Source organism: Cherax quadricarinatus, chromosome 34 (assembly GCF_038502225.1).
Source record: "Cherax quadricarinatus isolate ZL_2023a chromosome 34, ASM3850222v1, whole genome shotgun sequence".
Lineage (NCBI taxonomy): Eukaryota > Metazoa > Arthropoda > Malacostraca > Decapoda > Parastacidae > Cherax > Cherax quadricarinatus.
Window position 1 is genome coordinate 8412538 of NC_091325.1, and position 16856 is coordinate 8429393.

At 42.7% G+C, this 16856-nt stretch overlaps 1 protein-coding gene and 1 long non-coding RNA gene across 8 annotated transcripts in view; one reads left to right on the plus strand and one right to left on the minus strand.

The window, feature by feature from the left end:
• The window catches only part of LOC128693682 (transforming protein p54/c-ets-1), a 496563-nt gene that overhangs the window by 447120 nt on the left and 32587 nt on the right, over positions 1-16856 (plus strand). For all 7 annotated transcript variants that reach the window (XM_070091145.1, XM_070091146.1, XM_070091147.1 and 4 more), the window contains one exon: positions 15080-15406. In XM_070091145.1, the coding sequence (XP_069947246.1) occupies positions 15080-15406 (327 nt within the window). The remainder of the gene's footprint in view (positions 1-15079; positions 15407-16856) is intronic.
• Positions 1-16856, minus strand: part of LOC138853588 (uncharacterized) — a 236210-nt gene that overhangs the window by 67359 nt on the left and 151995 nt on the right. The window lies entirely within an intron of this gene.

Genomic DNA, 16856 nt, shown 5'->3' on the forward strand with positions numbered 1-16856 from the left:
GGCCTTCAAGGAAATTAGTAGACCTTCAAAGAGCCCAACAGACCATTAAGAACCCTCTCCCCCCCAAAAAAAAAGTAGAATATCCAAAATAATTCAGAATTCTTTGAACATACTCCCAAAATTAACGTCTGAACAGTGTAACTCAAATGCATCCTGGGAAATACTGCAATTCGCTGGATCCATGGTTGCTTGGTTGAACCGGAAAGCAAGGAAACCTGGCCAGAAGCTGGCTGATAAAGTATCCGGGGAAAATTTCTTTTGAATGATAGGATACAAGTACATACATACACTTAGGACATCTATACTGAATGTATTTGGGGGTGACCTACGTCTCTGGACCGAAACGTATCCAAGAAACGTGTTCAAAATATATACACTTGAGTCATTTCATCCATATTGTCGGAATGAATATTCTTTCTGCCTTCCAAAATTCTTTGATATGGCTGGGAATCTCCGATTTATCCGCGAAATTTCTGTTAAACCCTGAGTCACCTCTAGTTGGAAAAAATAATGCCCTTTATACCGCCAAGCAATAAAACAATTGTATAGTTTTAAGAATTACATGTATAGTCTGGTAAACCCTCTTCAGTAATGGAAAACTTACCATTAGTTGCATCTGTGTCCATTTACCAGACATATCCTCTTTATATTTGGTAAATCCCCCCTCATAGGCCGGGAAATCTCTTTAATAGGCAATGGAATCCCCCGTATAGGCCGGGAAATCTCTTTAATAGGCAATGGAATCCCCCGTATAGGCCGGGAAATCCCCCTTTCAGGCCGTGAAATATAGATTGAAAAAACATCTTCATAACCTGGGAAATCCCCAAGACAGGATTACGGGATATCTTCATTAAACACTAGCCCAAGACAAATTATTTTCCGTAAAATTCTCCTTGTTTAATTTCAAAATATTTACAAAAAATAAATGTTACTTTTAGGTAAAAGTACATACACATACTGTACATGTACCGGAAACACAGGCTAAGGCAGAGGTTTAATGTACATTTTCATGCCTCGTTGTTTACGAAGATTTCCCATTTCCTTCGGTGTTACGACTCCGTTTTCTGTTGACTTATGTAATCACTGGAGTCCGGGACTGACATTTTCAATACGGTACACTCATTTATTTTCGCTAAATAAGTTAGAATAAATTGATAAACACCTCAAAGAGACTGAAAAGGAACAATGTCTTTCAAAACGTCACAAGATAGATTCCCATAATAAAAACGACGAATTCATTTTAAGGTAGATAAGAAGCGAGGAGTGTGGTAGATATGAGAGAGTATTTTGTGTGCACAACTGCCCCTCTTTAGTCTCGGAACTGTGACAGCAGGGTAGAACTCTGTTCACGACACCATATTTCTTTAAAGGGTAACTTAAGTTCAAGTTAGTGGAATAAAACACGACTGTTCTGGGTCTTTATCTTGGGCTTTCCCTGTTATGCCTGCCTGCTCCTCCAGCTTTTGTCCCAGTGTCTTCAATGCGGCACAGTTCAAGAATGTGGAATTCACATATCCTCTCTCTTCCTCTTTCTTGCCCTATTTTCGTTACTTTGTCGTAGAACTTGAGCATGCAAGAGAGGATTTGGAATCTCTATAATCGTGTTTTTTGGTGTTCATGAACCCACTTCCTTCCAGTTGCTTCACTACTCTTAGATTATTTTCTCCATTACTTTATATAGGATGCATGTCAATGACACTGGTCTGTAGTTTAACGCTACCTGGTAGTAACTCTATATTAAAGTGAGCAGTAGATTTTAACTGACGGTACACAAAGTATTTACACTCCCTCTCAACCCACAGACTGTATATTCCCATTGCCTTTGAGGTATCTAGCGAAGTAGTTTCACCATCTCTTTCTTGTGTCGTTGCGTGTATCATGTTCAGTGTGTGTGTGTGTGTGTGTGTGTGTGTGTGTGTGTGTGTGTGTGTGTGTGGCGTGTTATCTTGCCTCCACTGGAGTCCACCAGCATCCTGTCATGACTTACTCCCTAGCGTGCTTTTCTCCAATCGCCTGGTGGGTCGTATCGCCAGTTTATCTGCCAGTATGAAGAAACGTGAGCTAGAATCTCTACTCTCGAGATAGTAAAACAGGAAACCACGAAACGAGCGTTGCTGGCTCAGACAGCTGAGCCAGCCTCTTTGATAATGCCAGGCAAGCCGTCAAGCTTAGCCGCTCTAAATTAATAACCAGCATCGTGGTAGCCACGATCTTTGGTTCCTCAAGTTTATAAAAATAAAAGGTTTCATGTACTCATGTTTCATGTACTCATGTTTCATGTTTCATGTTTCATGTCCAGGACAGTTTCGAGGGCTCTGACCCTACGGCTCGGCCTGAGACCTGAACAGATACTTAAAGTTGGTGCCGAATCACCCGAGCTGTGGTTCTTACGTTGGACGACGTGGGACCAGCAGTAACAGCCTGGTTGATCAGGCCCTGATCCACCGGGAGGCCTGGTCGTGAACCGGGCCGCGGGGGCGTTGATCCCCGGAATACCCTCCAAGTAGACTAGGCCTTAATGTTGACCTCTTGGTCCTCCAAGCTGTTTGTGTTTGCGGCACACACAGCTATCACAACCAGGATGATCTGGCACTTATAGAAGCTGTCCAGTTTCTTTTGTGTGTGTGTTCCGGCAATATTTCTAGTATCATCCATGGCCTCTATATAATTCCCTCCAGTAAGCTGCAATAGCAGTGTGAAGTCCATTATCTCAGTTCCAGATGGAAAAATTTAGGTGTTTTGAGGAGTTTCCAAATGGATTAATGCTTTATTGAATCTAAGCAGAAGTATACGACCTCTGCACATTTTCCATCTCTTCAGATCTGATACGCCCATTTTCTTTTTGAGGTACTAGCGGCATGCCCAATGTTAATGGTCATCCAACCATAGTTATTTAAATTTCTGTCTTTTCTAGGTGTCTAACTCTTCAGAAGGGCTGTGTTGAAGTTTCCTTTCCCTTTCTTGGAAGATGCCCCCTTCCCTTAATATTCCTTAGGAGCTGTACGACCCTTATGAATCTACTGAATATAATCTAGGCTTTTAAAGTATTGACTTATGCAAAGGAATTCATTACTCTTTAAATACGATATGTACGTCTGTGACATTCTGGTGATAAAGAACATTTCTTATTCTATTTGCTGATGAGTGGAGGATAAGAAATTATTAAGATAAAGTTATGTTTGTTGACGAGTTGCTTGATTTTTTGGAAAACTCAGAGTTTGTGATATAAATACGTGGTGGCAACATGGGCCGGGGTAAGGACTGGCGGCCAGCGTCCAGCAAATGTGGCACTCTCAGTTAGCTACAAATCTGAGTGTGAGTGGCACTCTTCCCCTTCACTCTCTATACTAGCACTAGCGCACTTTTCTCCGCCACCACTATAACTAACTTCTCTGCCACCATCAGTACCTCTGCCACAACCATCACCACCACCACCATCGCAACAGCCACCATCACCGCCTCTACAATCGCCCACACTACCGCTACCACCGTCACCATCACCGCCAACGTCACCATCCCCACCACCAGCACCACGGCGTCACCCATCCCCAGCATGCCCCACCTGCCCGCACTCACACCCTCGTCAGTGTCATAATGGTGTCGTGCATGCAGATGATTGTTTGTGCTTGTTAAAAATAGTTGACTGATGCGTGTAGTTGGGTGCAGTTTGAGCCGCCTTGTCCACTAGCCCCACCCTTCGTCTCTTGTGTTGCATGTGATCTTTGAACATTGATACATTCATCTTATGTTGCTGAATTTATTCCCCTAAGATAACACACACATTAATACATCTGTCTTATGTTGCTTCATGTGATCCCATAAGATACCACATTAATAAATAAGTCTTGTGTTGCCTGTGAACAACTTAGAGAATACTAATTCATCCGTTTGTGCTGTTGCATGTGATTCCGTAAGATAATACCATCTTGGGCGATCGCCACGATTGCTGTGGAATTTAACCCATCGCGGCTCTTACCCCTTCCCCATCTGCACCATTGGTTGGAGACGATAATTAGAGGCAGTGTATCGTTTATGGTGTCAGTGTGGCAGGTGTCAGTGTGGTCAGTGTGGCAGCTGACAGGATGAGTCTTTGTCGACGCCCAAGTCCCCCGCGTCTTACTAACTTTTACTTCTGGACCTCCTATGGTAATGTCTCACTTTTAATAATGTGTCTGTCTCTTTCGTTCTTCTGTTTTATTAGCTTCTGCTTATTTTTAAACACGCCGGCCGCCTCCCATCGAGTTAGGGTGACATAACGAGAACCTTCACCATATATTTCACGTGTGAAATATGTTTTGTGTATCCTTAGCAAGCTCCTAATCAGCCGGGCTATGGTGCCTACGTTGGGCTATGTACCAGCGAGAACCAGCACCCAGAGTGATCAGGCTATCACCATCCATCTGCAGATAAACTGCAAGTGTACTAAGAAGGGTTATACATCTTGATGCCATAAGAATGACACCTTGCTCTCAGAGGCCATTATATTGCAATATGTGTTGCTCTTTACGGTTTTCCCTTCATTCTGGCTTATATATTGCTTCCTTCTGCATTTCCTGGCTTATTATAATAGTCATAGGGACTCGTTAAACCCTGAGGGATCATGAGGCACCTGAGGTAATCAGGTTTGACTAGGCTGGGAGGGTACCTCGAGCTTCAAGGCATCCCTCTACAGGAGTATATGTTGTAGTACCAAGTCTTTATAGTCAGACTTCCAGAGGTCAAACATTTGTTGGTAATTATGTGTGAAACTTTAATTAGTTTCTCTTTATCCTGATAAAATCTACGCGTTGATTCCGGAGGTCATCGCTCCATCTCCGAAGCTAGAAATACTCATAACCAAATTGCAAAGGCAGATTGAAGCTCCCATAACATTCTGAACGTGTACTAGAGGAACAAAAACTATTCAGGAAAAAAGGAAAAGATATCTTTTTCCCATAATTCAAACTAAATCTTTTCTTGTACTGGAAGATCACTGTGCCAGCGGACCGGTCCCAGACCAGAGGCCTTTCGGCTGATGGTCTTACCAGTGAGATCGATGATGATTGACAAGCGATATAAGGCTTGCTATACCCGAGTCAAAGTTCTGCAATCAGTCTGACGTTATAAAAGTTGAAGATAGCGATGTAATTTGTTTCGTGAAGTCAACTCACCTTACCCTTCATATACCTAACATCAATATAGTTCCTAAAAAACATTAATCCTAAAGAAAGATTAAATCACTAATGAATAATAAGAGAGGAAACTAAGTTTCGGCTCCTCCAGGAACCCTATTATGTCGACTGTGACTTGATAATGATCCGGTCCCGACCGAAACGTCGTCTAACTTTTCCTTTCCAAATTGTGGGTTTGTGACTCGGACCTTGCATAGCTCGAAAAGTAAAATATCCAGATTCTGCTCCAGAGCCTAATTCTTTGAACTCCATATATATATATATATATATATATATATATATATATATATATATATATATATATATATATATATATATATATATATATATATATATATGTGTGTGTGTGTGTGTGTGTGTGTGTGTGTGTGTGTGTGTGTGTGTGTGTGTGTGTGTGTGTGTGTGTGTGTGTGTGTGTGTGTGTGTGTGTGTGCAAAATGTGTCTACAGATATCTGTGCTTGAGAAAAAAAATTGAACGTAACTGTAATCCCGAAAATCTTAAAACACTAATTCCCCTACATTCTATATTTTGGGAATTATAAATTTGCTACAAAAATTCATTATGATCGAAATAACATAACTGCATCATAAGTTAGGGAAGAAACCTGGCTGAGAGTCGCGCGTCTGACTTGAAATTATGTGACGAAGGCTGGAATTTCCTCACTCGGTGGGCTGAATGATCCAACACATTGCCTCAACGACTGGCGCAAATGAAACAATATTAATTTAACCCTAAAGGCATCTTTCATGCTGGATTCAAGTCATTCTAGACGGTGTACTTAGTTTAAGGACTTTTTTTTTACGCGCTTCGAAATCAGAGACCGGCCAGATCAACCAGGCTGTGATGGATATGTGAGGCTGCGGGCCGCCAACAGCAACATCCTGGTTGCTCAGGAAAGCACCGGGCGAGCCTGAATAGAAAAACTCTCTGAGCTCATCAAAGGTAAGTCACAAAACCTGTGCCTTAGATCACACCTATGGTTGGATGCAGAAGTTTTACTACTGAAGCCTAGCTTGAGTGTTTCTGTGTTTCAGTCTGGGTATTTCTGCCTGCATCATGCACGCCTACATAGCCACTGTAACCTTGCTGGTCCAACACAACCTGCAGAAACTTTCCTAGTTACCACCAACCCCTATAAAGACTGTTTCGGCAGTGTTTCAAGCGTCCGGAGGTACAAGGTTGAAATGTTTTAGATTTCTCACATTCTTCAACGCTCTACCAGCAAATTTAAGAAGTATTTCTGATATAAAGCTGGAAACTATTCAGCCAACCGCAAAACTTCTTTGAGGATCACCAGCAGTCAACCAGCTACAAGACTGCTTTCATCATCACCAGTCAGCCAACCACAAGATGCATCATTATCAGTCAACCAACCACAAGACTGCTTTTATCATTAGTCGACCAACTATAAAAGTGCTTTCATTACTACTCAGCCAGCCAAGAGAGCTGCTTCTTCGTTGGTTAGAGATTATTCCACCAATCACAGACGGTGTTTTACACACTAGTGTATTTTACAAGCTTATCTCTCTATTGAAATACTGAAAATTAAACTGCGTAGTCACTCTTTGTTATTTGCGCTGGTGACGAGTTACATACAGATACCACTGCAAGAATCACTCTGAAGTGTAAAGTCTAAATCAGAGACGATGATAATTACTGTATTTATTGAGAAGCACTGAGCCCGTTGCGTGTTACAGCGCCTTGGAAATGGGAAGTAATCAAGTCTAATCCAAGAGGACGGTAATTACAGTTCATTGGATTAAGATTTGTAACCGGCATCAAGGGGCACCCCTCTTGAAGGAAGACCTTCATGGTTGAGGTGCTGTTGATGTTTTTGTAGTCTGGTTTTAGCGAGAATGACATGTGTGATAATGACTATATGGGTCTTACACTGGAAAGCCCATGACTGGACGGTAAAGAGTCTCCCTCCCCATCCCTTCCCTCTGAACTACAAAAGTGTTTGAGGATGGTGATTTAGCGTTTTCATTTCCACTATCCACTTAACAAATCAAAACGCAGATGTGGTTTACAGAGACTTCACGAATGCAGGTGACAAATGCAATCATGGAATGATTGCCCATAAAATGAGGTCTTAGGTATAATGGAAAAAGTGGGAAAATGAATATTAAATTGCTAACAAATAAAACACAGTAGTAGTAGAAGTAATAAAGCAAAATTTAGCTTTACTAGAAAACCTATCGAAACCGGACACAGGTATATCCCTGATGGTCAGTAATCACTTTTCTAGACTGGACAGTATAGACTTGTTACCACTAATCATTAAAGACCTTCCCATGGACCGGGCCGCTGGGGCGTTGGTCTCCGGAATGCCCTCCAGGTAGACTCCAGGTATCCCTTACAGACTAGCTAATAAAAAACCTCCCCAGCCAAGGCGGGAGAAACCTCTTCCTTTAATTAAGAATAAAAACTTCTGCGTAGGCAAAAAATACTTTCGTAGGCTGGGCAGTTCAGATCCCATTTCCAAGATAAGTCAGGATAGAATCCCTTCAAGACTGGAGTATAAAGAACTCCTAGGCAAAACAGCAAATACTCCCCGCACTGGACAGGGCAGCCAAGACTCTCTCGAGGGCAGTAAAGACCCCTCCCCGAGATAGTACGATAAAGGTACCCTCTTTAGACAGGGAACTAAAGACTCCCTATACATGGCAGAATAAATCTTTTCTCCAAAGTGGACAGTAAAGTCTTCATGGGGGCAGCAAACACTCCTCCCTACACATGGTAATTAACATCTTCCCAGACTGCGAAGTAATTCTCCCTTTTCCAGACAGCAATACACCCCCTTCCCGGCTGAGCAGTAAAGACCTCCCCAGAGCGGGCAGTAAAGACCCCCATCCCCAAGAGGTCTTCTGGCGACCACGACACTTCACGCTCTGATTTAGCACCAGCCGAGGGGCTGTTTGTGCTCGTTAGTATATTTACGCACCAACAATGGACTTGGAGGGAAAGACGATGCCGCCAGCCTGTCCACCTCAATGTTTTCACTCTTGTTTTTCTTGTCTTGTGCCTGTGATTTGTTCATGTTATATCTGTTAATGGTTCTGGGATCATCGCCCCTAAGTCTCGGTCTCATACCAGGACTCCTCTAATTAAAAACGAAATATTAATGAACGAAAAATGTTAAGAATTACAGAGGAGAACATAGATAAATGTATACTTAATGGAAGAAATTTGAAATGAATTATCTATCTTACATGTTCATGAGACAGAAGGTTAAGACCAGCAATGCTGGAGGATTGCTAAGCTTTAACAGGCTTTCGTTTCATTAACAGGCTCTCTTCTGGTTATCTGCTAACTAATAAATATTCATACATATGTAATGCAGAACAAGCTATAGGGCCTTTCACATTTTACAAAGCTCCTGAAGCTTGGATACGCTTCCTTAACTCTGAGAGAATCTTTTCCTCAGCCTACATGTTGCAACTCTTGCAATATTGCCTAGCTCCTGAGGAAGCACGAAGGTGTGAAAGGCCTAAGCTAGTGTTTTCCATTTCTCTGTAGCTTGTTTTGCATTACTGAGATAATTTGTTTGCGACTGAGAATTAAATATTATGAAATGATAACTAAAGTATAATATCTGTTGGAATAAAAGTAAATATTAAAAAACTTACGGTAGTATAGTTGCTCTGGCTAGTGAAACAAAGCTCACAGAGATTTTAGACATACTCATAAAACTTTAAAATTGAAACTTACATAAAATGCTTAAGCAAGCGTTGCAGTGCACATTAGTCTGGGACGTCTTGTTGATTTTGAACACGTTTGAGACGTCCCTTTGATGCGAACACGTTTGGTAGGTCCCGTTACTGCCTGAAACACTTCCAGGATGCTCAGTTGATGTTTGGAGCCTCTCTATAACAGCGTGTTGATGCCTGGAACGCTTCTGAAATATATCGTTGTTGCCTGGTAGACGTTTGGATGCACAGTTTGATGCCTAAAACTTGTCTAAAGCATCCCTGTGATGCCTTAAACAGGACTTACCAGTCCTGTTGATGCCTGGAACACAAACAGCTCTGGAGGAAGACTCGTGTTTCGCAGTGTTTATTGATAACTGTACTGAAGTGTATTAAATCTTGGTGCGGATGTTTGGTTTTGCCTGTAACGGTAGATCATCGGGGCTGTGTTTGTGCAAGGAAAGCTCCGTTACTCGCTCAGGACACTGCTCCTGCACCTGCTGACCATCTCCTGCAGGAACGCCCCTAGGACACTACTCCTGCACCTGCTTAACCCACCTGCTGGAATGCCCTTAGAACATTGCTACTGCGTGAACTCTCCTAAAATGCTGCTCCTATACCATCCTCCTACACCTGCAACCCCACCTCTCCCCCTCCCCCTGCAGCCCATCCTCCTACACCTGCAACCCCACCTCTCCCCCTCCTCCTGCACCTGCAGCCCATCCTCCTACACCTGCAGCCCATCCTTTCACACCTACGGCCCATTCTCCTACACCTGCAGCCCATCCTACACCTGCAACCCATTCATTACACCTGCAGCCCATCCTACACCTGCAACGCATCCTCCTCCTCCAGGACCCCTCCAAGGACACTGCTCAAACACTCGCTGCCCATCCTTATAGGAGTCCCAAGCCACGAGGCTGTTAGTTTTCATCCAGCAGGATCCCTAGCTACTCGTCCCTCAGACAGACGTCTGTGATTGGTAGTCCTCTGGTCCATCCTGTAGAATTAGAGATTTAGGGTTATATCGTAGAAAATCTAGACGCTTCTGCATAGTCTCAAGTGTGGTTTTGTTTTCTTTCCGGTGTTTTCACTGTTATCTCGGGTTTTAACAGATTTCACCGTACACAGATTCAAATTTATAATCCTTCTCATCCTCTTGTCCGAAATTGTCGCCACTATCAGTCTCTCCTCTCTTCCCTCTTCCTCCTCCTACCTCTCATTCTCATATTCTCTTGCTCTCCCTCTGTCGTTTCCCAGGTCTTTCCTTCCTACCTGTGTGCCCTGTTCATTTCTAACTCCTCCTCCTCCTCCTGACTTCCAGCTCCGTGCCCTGCGGCGCCCCTCCCAGAGGCCTCCCTTGCCCCTCCACCTGCACCTCGAGCACCTCCTTCCCCCAACTTCCCCTCCCTCGTGCCTTACCCTAGTCATTAGTTCCGGGCGGTGAGTCCAAATGATGGAGGTAAGTAGCGAGGAGCGACAGCCGACGCCACAAACACTCGGGCTCCGACCCCCACCCCTTCTCCGACCCTCCCTTCAACATCCCCTCGTCAGCCCTCTACCTTTTAAAGCACCAACTCTCACGCCCACTCCTCTATACCCCTTCCACTACCCCCTCAGTGCCCCCTCCAATCATAACCCTCTCACCTTTCACTGCCATCCCAATAAAATCCCCTTTGTCTACACTCTCCACTCAGCACCCCCCTCCTGTCAACAACCCCCATCCCTCACACCTCAGCCCATAACACTCACACCCCTCTCGCCTCTTACAACACACCTCTCCCCATCTAATATACTCCCACAACCCTTTCCCTCCCCCTCTCACGCTACCCTATCACCATTCCCCTCCACGTCCTTCTCCGTTCTCCAAACCCCTTTCCCTCTCCCACCTTGCTAGCTGCATGCCCTTGTTCCCGTCTTCATCCACCGACGAAGAGTTGGATTCTTCTCTTAGACTTGACCCTAAGAGTCAATAATAAGAGGTTATTTTAAACATGTCTTTTATACATATATATATATACATATATATATATATATATATATATATATATATATATATATATATATATATATATATATATATATATATATATGTATAAAAGACATGTTTAAAATAACCTCTTATTATTGACTCTTAGGGTCAAGTCTATATATAAATATATATTGCGAAATTATTGCATACATAAATTTTTGCTTGCCTTATTCGGCAAGAAGAGCGCTGCTATTTAAGCCAAAATCATAAGTTTTACCCATTCTGCACGACACACACACACACACACACACACACACACACACACACACACACACACACACACACACACACACACACACACACACACACACACAAATTTGATAGAGGAGGAAGTGGAAAGAGAAGGGCGAGGGAGACTAAGAGGAAGGGAGGGAGTGATTTCAACGCCTAGCCATAGAAAGTAATCCACAGAAGCCGTCTCCTAGGTGCTTACACACTAACACGCCTTATAAGTGCTCTCACCCATGCTCAGATGGTGTTAGCACAGGTTGCTGGGGATGTGGGGGGATCATAATATCACACCCCATCAAGCACACACTCCTCCACCTGGAATTGGGAAGAGGCGGGGCAGCAGGTGGGGTTATGAGGGGGCGTGTGAGTTACGGGCATTGGGAGAGGGTGTTCTTGTTGGGTTAGGAGGAGGGTTGAGTGCTTGTTGGGTGGGTAGTGGGTCTTGCAAGGTAAGGAGGGGGGCTGTTAGGAGGGAAGAGGGAGGGGGGATGAGTGACTGGCGGCGGCGGCCGTTGCCTCAAGGTGAAACATTGCCCGGGGGGAGGCTGGAGGCGGCAGGGGTAAAGGGCACCCGCTGAAGGGGAACACTCCTGGGAGCACCACACTTCCCCCACCCCTTTCCTACCACCACATCCCCATCTTTCCTCCCACAACCCCTTCATCACCCCCCTCCCCACGCCTTCCTCTCGCCCCTTCCTCTCACCCACTCTTCCTCCGCCCTCCCCACTGCTTCCTGGCTGCCCTGTCATATCTTCCTCGGGGTTCTCTGAGGTCACCCATGTCCTCTCTCACGGGTCCAGAAGCTAGAGACTCGATCCCAGTAGCAAGTCTATCACCTCCCAGATTCCATGACTTCGAACCAGCTCTGACACTGCGACCTTTTAAGTCACTTAGGATTCTGAGGTAGAGGCACGTTGCAGTACAAGCTTTAATTTTGACAACGTTTCGCTCTTGTGTAGAGCTTTACCAAGTCATGTTTTGCTGTGTTGTAGAGTTTAATCTAGACTTGATGAAGCTTGCTCAGCAACGTGTTTTCCTCTCTATTGTCAACCATACGATATATGAATCCACTGAAGAATGCATTCACTCTCAGACAATTCTGCCGTGTTGTTACTGCATCTGAAACCCCGTGTTTAGTCTCTTCACTGGGGGGTCCGTGTTCAGCCGCTGCACACTGGGGTCTCTTGTTCATTCACTGTGTACAGGGTCCCATACCACCTATGCGAGACGAGTATAAGGAGCGAGTGCATGTCGAGTTTGTCAACAAACGTTAGAGTGGCTGGTGGAGGGCTCAGCCGACTTTGTCGCGCCCCGTCCCTTTAAGAACATAAGAAAGAAGGAACACTGCAACATGCCTTCTGACCCATGCGAAACAGGTCCATTACCGATGATGCTTAGCGCTAGTGAAGGAATCTTGTTCCAAAGAATTGGAGCTACCCTTCCTTGAATTAAATATGATTATTTTCATGTCTAGGGAATGTAAGGTAATTATAATAGTAATAATAATTACAGCCACACCCTACCCTTCTCTTCACTTACGAAAACAGTATTCCCTCCTCTCTCGAAGCGTCTCAAGTGCTGATAGAGCACAAGCCGTCAACTACTCAAGGAACTCTCTCACCTAGCAAGTGCTTGCGCAGCGTCAACTATCAGCTACGCAAACAACTCTCTCTCACCTTCCACGTGCTAGCGCAGCGTCAAGCATCAACTATGCAAGCATCCCTCACCTTGCACGTGCTAGCGTAGCATCACCCATCAACTACGTAAGCAGCCCTCACCTTGCTCGTGCTAACGCAGTGTCAATCATCAACTACGTCAGCAGTCTTGATGACGCACCAGCGCCCATATTATGCAGCATGATTATTATTCCATCAGTGACCAGTGAATCACCAGCCACTACTAAGTCACCAGTGACTATAATGTCCCCGGTGACCACCGAGTTTCCAATCACTTTCTCCGTGGACGGGGATGGGGGGATGGGGGGAGTTGAAAGACAGCTCTAAGTCATACGTGCTGCAATCAACATCAGGAGCTTGCAGTGTTGCAGAAAAGAGGAGGTCCAAGCAGACACAATCACAGGTAGCACCTTTGCTTTAAAATGTACAAAGAGTTATGAGTGCTACAAGACTACTACAACCCCTCTCCTCATCCTTATCCTCTTCCATTTCTAGCTCTTCTTATTTTCCTCGTTCCTCTTTCCCCCCCACACGCCAAGTAACTTGAAGCCTTGAAGATGTAATGAATCATGTGTAACGCTTTACTGTCTTAATAATCCAAGAAACATCAAGAAAAAAAATTCTGGCTAAATTTTAGTCACAGTATTAGAGGGGTCATACACTGACAGGTTGACTCGGTTTGTTCCAAGAAATGGGAATGTATTACCCTTTTCTAGGACCAAAAGCCCTTTGTCGGAATCAAGGAACCTCCCTTGAATTGGTACATTAATATAATTATTATTATTAGATAATTATGAATTCAATAAACGATGTTATCATTTATTGAATATATATTTACTAAATATATAAGCATCACTTATTAAATATATAGTCATCTGTACGGACGAAATTTTTTTGTAAAATGTGTAGTCTAGTGTCTATGCTGTTTGCAAACCTTAGGATATACCGTATACTGGTTTATTAAAGCTTCATATTAATTTATAAAGAGACATATATCCTACATCAAATAATTCTTTAAATATATGTTTAAAATTATTTATTCCTAGTTTGTTTAAATATATATATATATATATATATATATATATATATATATATATATATATATATATATATATATATATATATATATATATATATATATATATATATATATATATATATATATAGGGGGTGGTAGGAGAAAATTCTCAAACAGCTTCAGGGAGAATCTTGAGTTTTCCCTGAAGCAAGTTTATTCTTTTCTCTGAGGATGAGGGTCCCTATAACAGTTCTAGAGGTGGTACCTCCCTATATTTATTTACGGAAATATATATATATATATATATATATATATATATATATATATATATATATATATATATATATATATATATATATTATATATATATATATGAGGTTCACCTCTGGTGTAAATTGTGTGACACAGCCTCGGAGAAGTGCATAAAAAGGCTTCAAGGAAGAGTATTTGGATTTCTTCCTGAAGCCGTTTGAATGTTCCACTTCCCCTACTACCCTATATATATATCACACACACACACTATATATATATATATATATATATATATATATATATATATATATATATATATATATATATATATATATATATATATATATATATATATATATATATAAGAACAACCCGTATTCACTATGACTGGTACCGAGTGTAGATTATTCATATATATTACCCATACGGTCAATGTATGTTACACTTAATACAATATATAATATTTTTCTAATTCAATCAAAGTGTGAAAAGTTTATTAAGTTTTTAAAATAAAACACTAAATTAATGTTTTTGCCAAAAATATCTTAATTTTGAGTATAAACATATCTAGCTTGAACTAAGGATAGACAGTATTCTCTGTATTAGAAAAATCATTGCTTGCTTTCACTCTCGCGCCTTCTCTCTCTCTTGCGTTATTGACTTCATGGGAGGAGCGCTAAACTTCTAGGTCACACAGGAATGGGGGACAATGAGATTAGAACCATCGAGAGAGTGTAACTTCAATTCTTTGTGTCAAGAGCCCTTCACTGGTATCAAGGTCCTTATTTTGAAAGATAGCTTATTTACAGACATACAGGAGTAATATGACTTGTATTCTTATTCTCCCTTTATTTCTGTTTAACTTCGTTCTTCCACTCATGCTTTATTGGTCACTATTCTCCAACTAATTCCTTGTACTTCAAAGATGCACAGTTTACTGTCATTTTTACAGACACGGAATAGTAATATGTCCTGTATTCTCACTCACGCTTTCTATATATTCTACAGACGTGGAGGAGGAATCTGCCTCGCTGGCTCACGTCCCACCCACCTTCCACGAGTACGTGCCGGACTTTAACGAGTTCTTGGAGGGCTATGGAGGTCCCCTCCCGGAGCACCGCCTCAACCCAGTCCTTACCACCTCCTCTTCGTCGTCCTCGTCGTCCAACACACATGGGCCTCCGCCGCCGCCTTCTTCAGTGCCTTCTTCCCTCCCGCCCCAGGCTACGGTGCCCTCCACCGCGTCATCGTCGTCAGGAACGACCACGTCGCCCTCTAATACGGCGTCAAGCACGCCTCATCCGCCCCCAACACAGTCGCTGCAGTACTTAGACGGTCAGTATCTTCTATCTAGTATCCTATATCATCTTTTCTTATTCCCATGCATAATACGAGTTTTTTTTCCTTGGTTTTTGCCAATGCTTAAGCCAAAGGGGAGGATCAAGCCTCTAACGCTATTGCTCTGAATGACTTTCACGAGTTTATTTCTTCTAATAAATGTAATTATATTTTCTTGATGCATAAATTTGTTCCGCTTTTGTAATTTATAATTTTTTTTATTTCCTATTCTTCGAATTTCAGTTTGAGAGATTAGTTTATGCATAGGATTGGATTCTGTTTGGGTTTTCTCCTTGATTTGTGTGTGCAGGATGTAAGTGGGAGGTAATTTAATAGGGAGTTGGTGATTTAAGTGCGAGGGGGTAATGTAAATGAGGTGATTAACGTGGGGGCTTGTATTTAGGACGAGGGGCAGGGGATGTGGGGAGTTGTATGTAGGGTCAGGGACGTTGTTAGGGTAGTTTCCTATGACGGAACCCGCACAGGTAACTATGCTTGTGATTTAGATATAGTTAACATATTTTGATCGCATTTGATTCTTTGCTTTTTCTTCTTGTAAAATAAATTACTAGAAAAGTCCTCAGTACGCTTTCGCATCAAGAAATAATAGAAACTTCACGTAATTCTGAAGGTCGGCTTCGAGGTTGTCCTCGATCATGATGGATTTTCAAACTTGCGTTTGTCATTAAATCCAGATAATAAAATCGTGTCGGAGCACCGATGCAGAACGGACGACCTCCTCACCCTGACAGTAGTGTGGTGGTCGTTGTATTATATATATTTATTAGAAGAAATGCTAGGGTCTTGTATGACCCACTTAGTGATAAGATAAGATTTTGTTCGGATTTTTAACCCCGGAGGGTTAGCCACCCAGGATAACCCAAGAAAGTCAGTGCGTCATCGAGGACTGTCTAACTTATTTCCATTGGGGGCCTTAATCTTGTCCCCAAGGATGCGACCCACACCAGTCGACTAACACCCAGGTACCTATTTGCCGCTAGGTGAACAAGACAACAGGTGTAAGGAAACGTGTCGAAATGTTTCCACCCACCGGGAATCAAACCCGGGCCCTCCGTGTGTGAAGCGGGAGCTTTAGCCACCAGGCTAAAGCTCCGAGATTTTCTTCTGGTTTACCAGTCCGCCCCGTAAAATAACTGAAGGTCATGTAAGATGTGATGGCAAGTTGTCTACATCCATATGAAAATAAAGCTGCCCTACATAGCAGTGCTCTTGGATTGACACAGTACATTTCAGACCAGAATTATTATTCGTGCAGCATTTTACGAAGACTGCATGTGTTCCTCTTGTTTCATGACTTCAGTTTAATATCTAATTGTGAATAATAATAATCACAATAATATAATTCACGTACATAAATATGGAAGTTGAAGACCACGAAGGAAAAACATTGCCGTTCTATGAAGATATTTAACGAGCACAAGGCTCC